The sequence below is a fragment of the Pelodiscus sinensis genome, chromosome 2 (genome assembly GCF_052426305.1).
Source record: "Pelodiscus sinensis isolate ZL-2025 chromosome 2, ASM5242630v1, whole genome shotgun sequence".
Taxonomy (NCBI): domain Eukaryota; kingdom Metazoa; phylum Chordata; order Testudines; family Trionychidae; genus Pelodiscus; species Pelodiscus sinensis.
In genome coordinates this window covers 201390517-201403254 of record NC_143053.1, presented here as the reverse complement: position 1 = coordinate 201403254, position 12738 = coordinate 201390517, and the positions used below count along the sequence as shown (strand labels likewise).

Here is a 12738-nt window from a genome sequence, read left to right as displayed (position 1 = left end):
CTTTTCACTTTGACCTTTTTTTTCTCTTACATGTTGTTTACTCTCCTAGTCACACTTACAAATCTTTGCACTTGAGTAGCAGAGAGAGAGGGTCATGCAGTGCGAGTGCAACTAATTCTCTAGATATTTACTTTCTGAAGAATGTTTTCCTCCTTCTCTGGGAAGAGCTTGAGGCTTGGCTGTTAATAGGTGTGAGAGAATCTAGAAACATTGAGGAAAGTTGGGATAGTGATTCCAAGGTAAGGGAGAAGATGCTGTGGGAAGTTATTCAAGGATTGAGGCGGCAAGGCATTGGTTCTTGCAGTGATTCTGCGAAAGAAAACACAGATATGCATTTAAGTATGCATTCACACATTTAACCTTATGATAGAGCATATTGGTTACTTGTGCTGGAACTTACCTGATTGTCAGTCCATGTTAATTTACCTGGATACTAAAAAAATCACTGTCCAAAAATGCAGCGCATAAAAGTAAATCTTTTGACCAGTGACATCCCTACTGAAGCACAAACTATGCAGCTGTGTAGGGTACCACCAAATTGCCCCAAACTTTGTGGTGCCCTAGCAGCTACTTGTTTATCTACTCTGGTAGACAGTCCCATCCCTCACCCAGCCCCCCTCGAGAGATAAGTGCCATCCCCATCCCTCTAGCCACAGGTTGCACCCAGTAGCCAATCACTTGCAGGCCGAAGGACTCAGGTTCACCTGCATCCTCAGGAGAGCGGGTGGGAGCCCCACTGCTCCTCCTATCTGCCTTGCAGTGCTCCTGTACTTAACAGCTTCTGTCCCCACAATATCTTCTCCCTGCATGGAGCAACATTCTCTCCCTTGTCCCCTGGGGGTGTGTGTTGCAGGTCCTGGACTGTGTAGGGCACCAGCACTGTTAGGGATGGCCCTGCTTTTGACCTTGGTTGTCTGTTAGGGAGTACAAGAGCTATACTCGTATTAAATCAAACCAAGAACTACAACTGAAAATGTGAGAGACTTTGTACCACTTGCACTTAGAGTGACAAGAGGTGGTGATTGTTGTTTAAATCTTTAAAAAGACACTTGTGGTATATAGAGTTTCCATGGCTACAGTCTGCTGAAGGGGGGGGGGGGCGCGTGTGGGTAGGAAAGTGCTGCTCAGCAACTGGAAATGTTACGCAGCAGAATATATTAACATCTTTTAAAATCACATGTACACACACTCTAGAACATCACTGGCTGTTGATATTTTCCTGATCTCCTCTATTTAGGAATTTATAGAGAGCCCATCGCTGAAACATCTGAGGGCATGACTTCCCCCATTTTGTGTCCATTGCAAAATTGCGTTCTGGATCACCAGGCTGTTTATTCACATTGACGTTTGTTGGGATCATAATTTGGAATGCTGCTCAGCTTCATAGTAAACTGCCTCACCTCAATTGTTTTGAAGTAGCCAGGACTATTTCCTCAATTTTAGAGAAGCTCAGAGACTGATTAAACAATTGGTTCTTCTTTTCGTCCTTCCTGCTGCCAGCAGTATTGTCTTCCAAGATGTCCAGATTGACTAGGGAAATGTGTACCTCTTGGCAGTAAGGAGATGCTAGCTTTCTACTTCTGTCCTTTCCCTTGACTGTCTTTAATAATTCTCTGCATATTACAGCCTTTATTTAGCAAGCTCTTGTGTACCTATGTTGATACAGGAATCTGAGGCATAAAGAAATGGTGTCATATCTAAAGTCACAAAGGAAGTTTATGATTAAGGTGGGAGCAAAACTGAGGTCTTTAATGGACAGTACCTTTCTAATAAATCATTGCGATTAGATTCCAGGATAATGTTTCTTGCCTGTCTTTGTGGAGAGTAACAAACAGTAATTGTAAAGGGCTTGGGTCCATTTTATAGCCAGTTATAGCAGGTTTAGATTTCCCAGTGCAGTAGTGTGATGTACTGAATCTTTTGTTTTTTTTTGAGAGGGTAGGGGGAGGAGAGAAGAATTTGATTTAAAAACTTCTATTGAAAATACTTGAATGTAGAAAAAGGTTTGTTCCAAGCAAGTGAAACCAAATGAAGTGGTGTGGTGTGCAAATCTGTTTGAAGACTAACCTTGGAAGATCTCCCTTCTAAAAAAATGTGACGTAACTTAATCATGTATAGTTGCTTATACAGTAAATTTCTATTCTTGATCTGCATGACTAAGATCATGACTAAAATCATTCTTGACTGTCATAATTAAAGAATTGTACCATTATAAAATGAATATCTTGATTTTATTAATATTCATTTTTAATAGGGAAAAAGTAATGGCTTGTGATTTTAATACGGGATCAAACATCAGTTTAGCAAAAATAAAAGAGCATCAGAAACTGATTGACGAGAATGAAAAGCTCATAAAAGAGAGAGACATTCTGAAGGGGGAGAATGAAGTTCTCCTCCAGAAATATAAAGAACAAGAATCAACAATTGAGCAGCTGAACCAACTAGTGCAGGTATGTGGAAAAAATGAGGAAGATTTTCCTGGTGCTTTTTCAGTCCTCACCATCAAGGTTGCTTATAACTTATAACCTTGTATAGGTTGAACCTCCCTGTTCCAGCAACATTGTTTAATCGTTTACATGGGTACACATTCACATCCCTACTCATGGGTGGTCGGTGAACTGGGCAAGGCAAGCTCCCCCATGATGGGGAAGGGAGGAGAGCGGGTGGGCATGTGCCTCAGCCTCTCTGGCCCCAGAGTGCGGAGGGCATGCAGCCCCCAACCTCCCTGGCACCGGAGCACAGGAATGGGCGCTAGGGACAGCAGCTCAGCCCCCAGAACACCTACAGTAGGAGTTCTGGGGGTGAAATGTAGGTGAGGCCACATCTGCGGTTTGGGAAAGCAATAGCTTTCCTCACCTAGCACGCCAGCTGCCCATGTCCCTACTGCAAACCCTGATCCAGGAGTGTAGCCTGATGTGAGTTTTTCATGTTTATTGATTTGTGAGAGTTCAGGAATAATGGCATGGTTGCAAATATAGTACAGTGTGTTGGCTTATCAATTGGTGTTTGCATTTGTGGTGTTTTGACAGTAAAGATGCTAATGGGGTTGTGGACTTGTTTTTTTGTGTGGGGGGGGCGGGTTCTGCATCAATGAATATCTTCAGTGTCAAATTTCTTAGTGAGAGGAAAATCTCAGTAAAATCTTACATGCCATTAACAGTTAGGAAACAAAACTACCAAACATCCACTTCAGCAATTTAAGACTGAAAGGGGAAGAAAAGTAAAGAACGAGCATTATTTAAAGACAAACGTATAACTTTTTAAAATCATGATTTTTTTCATCCATCATAGTGGCACAACCATATTTTAGCCATTTTGTCAGTGCTTGGCACAGGTTTGTCCGCATTTCTGGTTACAAAGCCTAATAATATTCAATATTTTAATAATCTGAAGCTAACAATTTAACCATTATTTGTGTTCTTTGTTCCCCCCTCTTCTCCAAAAAAATCAATAATGCAGAAAGAAAAGGAAGCATCTATGGAAACCCTTAAACATTTGGAAAAAACACTACATACACATGTAGGAACTAAAATGAGAAGTTTGGCTGCCCAGGTTGAGGTACTGAAAGAAGTTAGGTAAGTACAAGTTTGTCAGCTGTATTAAATTGACAGTACTGTGGGGTTTTTTTTAAAATGAGTGCATGCTATTTGTTCTCTGACTTTTAATTTTTGTATTCATTAATTTATTCTGCTATTTTTATTTTAACAAAACTAACATGAAAAGGCTTAAAGAAGTCATCTGGACTTGCTCCTACAGGTTGGACCTGCCTGCTCTGGCACCCTCGGGACCTGACTGGTCCCAGATTAGGGATTTTTACGGACAAGGGGAGGTCATTTCAGGCTCCCTGTTGCTGGCTCCCCTCCCCAGGCTTCCTGGTTCTCTCCCTGCTCCCCACCTGAGCTGTGTGCAAGCTCCCGGTCCACTCCCCAGCCCAGCTGAGCCGTGTGCCGGCTCCTGGTGCGCTACCTCCTCCCACCCGCAGCCCTGCTGAGCCACACACCATTTCCTGCAGCCCAGCTCAGCCCTGTGATGGCTCCCTACCCCCCCTCACAGCCAAGTTCAGCCATGTGCCAGCTCCCGGATACCCACCCCTGTGCAGCACGCTGGGACTTTCTGATCCTGGAGCATCTGTGGTCATGCCGGACCACGGATGTTGCCAGACCAGAGAATCCCAGATTTTAGAAGCGCAACCTGTGCAATCCTTGACTGAAATCTTCAGCTTTTTGTGTACACCTGTCAAGATGATAGACTAGTTTCTGCCTTCCGGTGTTGGTTGGATAGATCTGAAGAGTTTAGTTTAGATCTTTCAGTTTGTTTCTTACCATCAGCTAGCTATTGAAATTGCATACTGCCTCATCTGGGGTGAGCTTATAGGGTACGTCTAGACTATAGGCTTTTGTCGACAGAAGTTTTGTTGACAGATACTGTCGACAAAGCTTCTGTCGACAAAGAGCGTCTAGACTACATCCAGTTCTGTCCACAAAGCAAGCTGCTTTGTTGACATGACAGTGTAGATGCAAAGGACAGTGTAGATGCAATAATGCTTTCTGTTGACAGAACTCTGTCGACAAAAGGCGTTAGTCCTCGTAGAATGAGGTTTACAGCCATCGACAAAACTGCTGAGTCCTGTCGACATTATGTTGACAGAACTCAGCAGCAGTGTAGACGCAGGTATAGTTTTGTCGACAAAATTCCACTTTTGCCGACAAAACTCTGTAGTCTAGACATACCCATAGAGACCATGCTGCTATTGTTCAAACTAGGTCAGAGCTAGCTCAGATATGGCTGGGCATGTTGCAGCCATACCTTTGCAGCATAGAAATAAGTCTTTCAGGTACTTCCCTCTCTGTGCTGCTTTGTTGTGTGTTGCCTTTGTGTTGCATTGTAGGTTGCAGAATGAAACAAAATGAAGCAGTACAGGATATCTGTAGAAAGATGCGGTGTTGGCAGAAGTCTAGGCTAGAAGTGGCCATCTGTTTTAGTGAGAAGGATGTTGCTCTAGTGTGCGTAGGAGAGAAAATGGATGAGCTTTTCAAAGAGAGAGGTGTTGGGTTAGAGAATAAACAAATCGAAGAAAAATGAATAGACAAAATATAAAGGGAGGGAATGACAAAGTTCAGAGCAAGAGACACAACAAAAGTATAGCCTCTTACACTATTGAATATTTATGTATATCTGTTACTTTTGGCAGTATTGTATTACTTTCTAGCGTATGTCATAGTGTTTCATTATCTTCTTTTTTTGAGGTGAGAGTGGATAAGAATATCTGCAGGGACAAGTGAAATGTTTGCTGACTGTTAAATTAGATTAATGTGGCAGGTTTTTAAAAAAATTATGTGCACCACTATTGAGTAATATTGTTCTAGTATTGTGTCAAGCTGTGAAGAAAAGTGCTTTCCAGCTAGTTGTCTTTAATTTCTTCTCTCCTTACCACCCAGGCTTGCAAATCTGAATGTTTGTTTTGGAGATGACCTCTTCAGAGCTGTAAATGAAGTTACTGAAAGGTGTCTCATTGCTCCATCTTTTTTGGAAAATTTGGAGAAGACTTGGGCAGAATATAACTTGGCTCAAGAGATGATTCAGTTGTGCAAAAATGTGGTAGGTTGGAATTTTTTTCTCACAGCTGTCATTTATAGGCTGTTGATAGAGTATATTAATCTTAGAAAATGAACTCTGGTATCATGAATAGAGAATGGGAAAATCTACCCTGCCTTAGGTAACTGCAGTATTTTCCATGAATGATAAATGTATGGGTTGTTTGTTTCATTTTAAAGAAAATTAAACTTTTGACACTCCCAATTTAAACAAGGGTTTTGGGGCATTAAAAGCCATCAGCACATACCAGGTACAGATTTTAGTATGCTTCCTGCACAGAAGACAGTGAGGACCTGTGGTATGGGTCTTAACAAGCCTGCAGCTTTCTTAGCCATGTTACATTCAAGATTCCCATCAGGGGACAATCCTGTGCAGTCACTAATATCCCACTGATCTTTTTCTAGTTCTTGGGGATCCCACTACAGAGGGAACTAGTCATCACACTAAGAGGTTCTCTGTGTGTCTCCACTCACCCTCTAGCATACCTGTTTGATAGTTTAGATGAGAGGGGGCCCCCGCCAACACAACTATGAAGTCCTGGGGTAGTATCCTGGCCTTTGATTTGCACTTGCCTCCTGGAGGTTAGACACAAGCCCCGTCTTGTAAGGAGCTGCCCTCAGGACACCCTGGGTTACCTTTTTGGATCTGGAGCATAAATCAGCAAGTTCTTGCACTGGGTACCTGCAAAAGCTGCAGCAAGTGAATGTCTCTCTAACAAATTCAAAAACTGTGCAATCTGTGAGGGAGAGAATCCCAGCCCTCTGACTGCTGAAAACTCACCCCTAGGTTTCACTGTGAGGAAGGTGAGAGAACCTCACCAAAGTCCGCCTTGGCCAGTTGGTGCTATCTAGAAACATCCTTTCCCAGACTCAAAAGGATGACTAGCACAGCCCACAGCAATCTAGATTCGGGGGCGGGGAGGAGGGCAGCGAGTGTGGGGTTGACTGCTGGAAGCAAGCAGAAGTGGCCCTGAGCATGGGGCTCCTATCATGGCTACAAGTCTTCTGCAAATCCCCTGAGACCTTATGGTTCCAAATCTCACGTGATCTCAAGCCAACCCTGGACCTTCCCAGGGAGCTGGCAATCTTATGGGATCTGCGCTGTTTGTCCTCTCTTGTTGCGTTAGCCCTCAAAACTCACTGCTTCCTAAACTTGGGGCCCTCTTGTGTTACTGTAATAAGAAATTAGTTTCTTCTTTAATGCTGGAGATTCTGTGTCTGTCACACCCCATAAGTGGTCGTAGGGACTGTATTCTAAATACAGGAGAGCTTTGTGCTCCTTGCTTGTGGTAGGGAGAAATCAGAATGGTTAACAATATAGAAATGTGTGTGGTAGTCTAGTGTGGGACAGTGCTCGGCAGCCTTTTTACGTCAGTTAATTTGATTGGAGCCTGCCTGAGTCAGGGAAGGTTCTAGTTATGTGCTTCACTGGGGATTTTTAGGAAGGGCAGGGTCTCAGCCTGTTGGAAAAGGGGATCCCCCTCTCTGTCTCTCTTATGTATGGCTCCAGCATTGGGAGAAATCAAAGGGAGGAGTGGATGAAACCAGTGTCCTGTGGAGTCCTTAGGACCAGTAAGAGAAATCAATGGTGCGTATACGTTTTGGGGACAACAATGAGGGGATCATACTTCAATTATCAGGAGGCTGAAACTAACTCAGGTACTTCTGCAAAGCTGCCCCAAGGAATTGGGAAAGAAACCGTTATCTACGGCACCCCTCTCCCTTCCTAAGTGCACGTACGCAGGCTCTTTTTCCCTGTTTGCATTCCTGAGTGGTGACTACTGTAGGCTTCTTTTACAGGCCTCCTGTACTCCACATTCCTCTTTGGTGCTGGCTTGTTCTGCTGCATGTTCTGTAGTGTTTACTGACCTCATAATTCTGCTGTTGAGGCTAAAATAAGGTTTTCAAGGCATCTTCAGTTTTTGTATGGAGAATGCTATAATACAGCTTTATCCATTGATCTCAAAGGGCTTTGCAGAGCAAGATAAGAGTACCGTAAGTGCAAAGCAACTTGTTCTTAGTGTATTTATCACTTTCTGAAAAACATTCCTCCCTGGGAGTGCCACTAAGGCTGAGTTCAGTAGTTCTGCAGCTAAAGTGAATCCTGAGGGTTAATCATTCCTAGAAAAGATAATTGTATCATATGAAATGGGAGAGCAGTAGAAAGTGTCATGAATTTTTCCCTAAATTTAAGAAGAAATGTTTTCAGTAAATCTATTTATTTCCCTAACACTGTAGAATTATACTGCAATGGACTAGAAAAATTATCATGAATAATTACTGAAATAGAAGTGAAACAAGTCTACTTTCTTCTTCGAGTAGTGTGTCCCCGTGGATGCTCCACTGAAGTTCCACTGAAGGTATCGGGCTTGTCCTGGCGCCGCAGTCTGGAGATTTTTCTCTAGCAGTAGCCCCGGGAGGACCGCGCATGCACAGAAGCTGTCTCATGCCGTTCATGCCTTTTCTGCGTCACATGGTCCGTCCCACCAGTTCCTCCTAACGGTCCATGGTCTTAGACGGAGTTGGGACGAACTCCTACCTCCGCCTGAGGAGAAAACAGAGTTACTTGTATTTAGCTGTTCTTCTGTCCCAATTTAGCCCCTACCTTATAGTTAGTTAGTGTTTTTACAGTTCTAGTTAGTTTAAAAAAAAAAAAGACGACTTTTTCATTATTGTACATACTTCTCGTTTACTCCGCAGACTCTCTTAGTTTATTCTGACGGATGTTTTTCTTTTTGCCAACATGCCCAGCTCTCCGGGTTTCAAGAAATGTGCGTCGTGTGGAGATGCCATGCCGGCATCTGACGACCACTCCAAATGCATAAGGTGCCTCGGGGAAGGCCACATAACCCAAAAGTGCGCCCACCTGTTCCAAGTTAACTGCCCGCGCCAGGCGGGTCAGGGAGATGCGGCTTAAAATGCTGCTTTTTATCAAAGTGCTCCAGCCGCTGCGTATGGAACAGCAGATGGACACTCCGGCCCGTAAGTCCCACGAGACGAAGGGCTCTGCTCCACCTCGCAGCGCAAGTACAGGAGACACACCGGGCACTTCAGGCTTGCCACCAAAACATTCCACGGGGAAGTCTTCCAAGGCCTGTAGTACTTCGGTGCCTAGCCCCATGATCTCCTCTGTATCGTGGCTGGTGTCGCATGTACTGCCCCGCCCTGAATCAGCACTGGCGACAGCACCACGAGGCCAGCCGGCACAAAGAGTGGCTCCGAGGCCTGAGTGGGCACTGTCAACGGCACCGAGAGCCAAGCCGGCATCGAGGGGCCATGTGGCACTGAGAGCAGCAAGGCAGGGCAAGCTGACACTGAGGGGCCAAGCAGCACCAGGTGCAGCACTGAGACCTGAGCCGGCACCGAGACCCGAAGTGGTGTCAAGGGTGAAGGAGGCACCGAGAACGGCGTTGAGACATGAAACGGCGCCGAGAATGCATACGGCTCCAAGAAATTAAGCTGTGCCAACTGATTGGAAGCGCATCAGTTTATTCAGCACAGGAGCCTGTTACCGTGCCACCTGGGCCTTCAGTTGTACACACGGCACCGACATCCCCAGGGCCCACATCATTGTCTGTGGACTGGGGTATGTCAGACATGGGCTCAATGTTATCCTCACAGGCTAGCCCTACACCCATGGCTCCTCCTCCACCCTCGAGGCCCACCTTGCCAACCAAGGCACAGAGGAAGGCTTGGCATGTGCGTACACCATCGTCCAGCCACAATAGGGCTGTGTTTTCTCTTGAACCTTCCCCTTCTCAACATCATTGTATAGACAGGCATGATCACAGGCGCTACAGATTGCCACCTTGGCGCTACTGGAGATCCCCATGGAGATCCCACACACCTCCACCATACCTTCGTTCATACTGTTCCCGATCTCCTCATTACACAATACGATCAGGATTTTCAGTGTCCCCACCGTGCTCTCACTATTCCTGCTATAGTAGTGCAAGTTCTTATTCTCCTTGACGCTGCCCTCATCATCGCCATGGTAGTCATTATACCTCCTACTACTGGGACCATACACACTCCTATAGTGCAGCTCGCGCACCATCGGTCTCACCAGAGTGTCCTCAGTCTCATTCGCCGCACCTTCCCACCCAGGAAATTCTCCCTCCGGGGCAAGCTCCCCCAACACCCAGCACAAGAGGGATGATAATCAGTCTCTTGTTTGCGAGGAGCGGTGCATGGACTCCCCTACCAACCAGTCGTCCTCTTCACCGGACGATGCAATCTTCCATGGAGACTCTTCCCCAGTGGATGACTACAAACAATTTCAGGACATGTTCAAAAGAGTGGCCCACTCTCAGAACTTGCGTACCTCAGACGTGCCGCAAAAACAACATGCCGAGGAATTTACAGAACACAACCAAATCAGAATTGGCCCTGCCCTTTGATGAAGCCATCTTAGAAATATCTAACGATATCTGGCAAACTCCAGCTTCTGTGCCCCCAACAAACAAGTGCGCTGATAAAAAGTACTTTTTTGATGCCAAAGATGCAGAATTCCTGTTCACGCATCCCCAACCCAACTCCATCGTTAAGGATGCAGTACAGCAGAAGTCGAAAACAGCACAGGGCAGGAACACAGCGCAGAACATGGAAGCAAAGCGCCTAGATCTGCTGGGTAGGAAGGTTTACTCCTCGGCCACAGCAACCCTCAGAATGGCCAACTATTCGGCCCAGGTGGCCAATCACGATTTCGACAATTATTCCAAGTTGTTACCTCTGTTGGAATATTTGCCCGAACCCAAGAAACAGATCCTTAAGGCTGTGATGCAGGAGGGTTACACGGCAGCGTGCACTGCCCTCCAAATTGCCCTTGATATCGCCGACACGGCCTCCCGAACAATGGCAACCTCTGTCGTCATGCACTGTGCTTCCTGGCTTCACCTGGCTTCTGTGCCCGAAGACCTCCAGCCCAAAGTTGAGGACTTACCCTTTGATCGGCGGTCTTTGCTTGCACAGAATACATATCAAGTCTTCTATTCCGGGAAGGACTCACACACCACCCTGAGGACGCTTGCGATGTACAGACTGCCGTTCAGACGGAAGAAGTTTGGCCCATATAATAGACAGCGGCATTTTTCATATGCAGCACCCTGATTTAAGCCCTACGACCAGATGAGGCAGAGACAACAGCCACAATGGCGACGTCAACAACCCAACAAGGCGTTGAACCAGCAACAATCCAGGCAGCAAGTTTGATGTGTCAGTCGAGAGACTGCACACTATTCCCCTTCGGGAGGCTTCTCATGAATGCACCAAGCTGCTCCGCTATCGCTGAAGACCATATTATCCCCATTGGTGTGCCATAACTACAGATCAGTGGGTCAGAGAGGTCATCACTTCTGGGCTCACCATTCCTTTTTCCACTCGGCCCCCTCCCAACTCTCTCCTCCCGTCCCTTTTCAGGGACCCCTCTCACAAGCCTCTCTTACAGCAAGAGATTTCAGGTCTACTTTCCAGTGGGGTGGTGGAGAGGGTTCTATTCTCGGTACTTCCTCACCCAAAAGAAGTGTGGAGGATGGAGGCCTATCCTGGATCTCCGCAAACTCCATTGGAATCTTGAATTTTTACAGAAGCAAAAACTAAAGATGGTTACGCTAGCCTCTATCAATCCAGCACTGAACGAAGGGGACTGGTTCGCGTCTCTTGACCTCCAGGACGTGTACTTCATGTGACGGTGCACCCAGCCCACAGGAGGTTCCTCTGTTTCACGCTGGGCGACAACCACTATCAATACACGGTGCTACCGTTCGGCCTCTCAGCAGCACAGAGGGTGTTTTCCAAAACCCTGGCTGTTGTAGCTGCTTACCTCCGCCAGGCTGACATCACAATTTTTCCTTACCTGGACAACTTCCTCTTAAAGGCCTCTATTGTGGACAAGGCGTGAATGGCAGTCAATACTACCAGGGACATATTCGAAGTTTTAGCCTTATCGTCAACATACCAAAGTCCTCTCTAACCCCCTCCCAGTCACTCGAGTTCTTTGGAGCGAGACTGAACTCCAAGACTGCTACTGCATACCTCCCTCTCGACAGATCTTAGACTATTCAAGAACTAGCAAATATCTTGTTCACCGCCCCCAAGTCTACCATACTTACATGCCTGAGACTCCTAGGGCACGTAGTGTCAGCCACTTATGTCGTCCCCCACGCATGCCTTCATTTAAGATGCCTTCAGTATTGGGTTCTCTCAGTTTACAAGCCAGGCATTCACAATACTCACAAACTTGTGGTTCCTCCTGGGCATGTGAGAGATTCCCTGGTGTGGTGGCTTGATCCGAGCAACATGTTAGCTGGCACACCATTTCATTCCCAAAGGCCATCTATCCAAATTACCACAGATGCATCCCTAGATGGGTGGGGTGCTCATATGTGCCCTCATCAAGTTCAGGGATTATGGTCACAGCACAAGCCCCTCCTGCATATAAACCTTCTGGAGCTGCAGGCCGTCTTCAACGCCTGCAGACATTTCATGCAGTGGATCTGAGGAGTTACGGTGCAGATTCTCACCGTCAATATCTAGACGGTCTATTATATCAATCGACAAGGTGAGGCCAGATCCCGATCCCTCTGTGCGGAGTCCATTTGCCTGTGGAATTGGGCTATTCGCCGCAGAATTACTCTCATAGCGGCATATCTCTCAGGCAAGAACAATACCATTGCCGATGCCCTGAGCAAGACCTTTCATCTTCAACACGAATGGGAACTGCTCGACAAGGTAGCTCACAGTCTCTTTGAAACGTGGGGTTATCCCACCATAGACCTTTTCGCTGCTCGGCGCAACAAGAAATGCCATCTTTACTGCTCAAGAGTGGGCATAAGAACTGACTCTCGGGGATGCCTTCCTTATGGACTGGGGAACGCACCGTCTCTTGTACACCTCCCCTCCAATCCACCTTATTTTGTGGGTGCTAGAAAAGATAGCCACGGATTGGGCGACAGTGATACTAATAGCATCCTTCTGGCCCCGTCAGACGTGGTTGACCCAGCTGATGTGGATGTCAGTATCCCAGCTGCGGCAACTACCACAATTATACAATTTACTGTCACAGCAACATGGGTCACTCCTTCACCCTTACATCAATCGACTGCACCTGACAGCATGGCTCGTGACTGGCTCCAAGGCCCAGAGT

General features: G+C 46.3%; 1 protein-coding gene across 3 annotated transcripts in view; it reads left to right on the top strand.

Moving 5' to 3' along the window:
- The window catches only part of STK31 (serine/threonine kinase 31), a 93869-nt gene that overhangs the window by 16552 nt on the left and 64579 nt on the right, over window positions 1-12738 (top strand). For all 3 annotated transcript variants that reach the window (XM_006138366.4, XM_025179112.3, XM_075922194.2), the window contains 3 exons: window positions 2255-2450; window positions 3460-3575; window positions 5439-5598. In XM_006138366.4, coding sequence (XP_006138428.2) covers window positions 2255-2450; window positions 3460-3575; window positions 5439-5598 — 472 coding nt within the window. The remainder of the gene's footprint in view (window positions 1-2254; window positions 2451-3459; window positions 3576-5438; window positions 5599-12738) is intronic.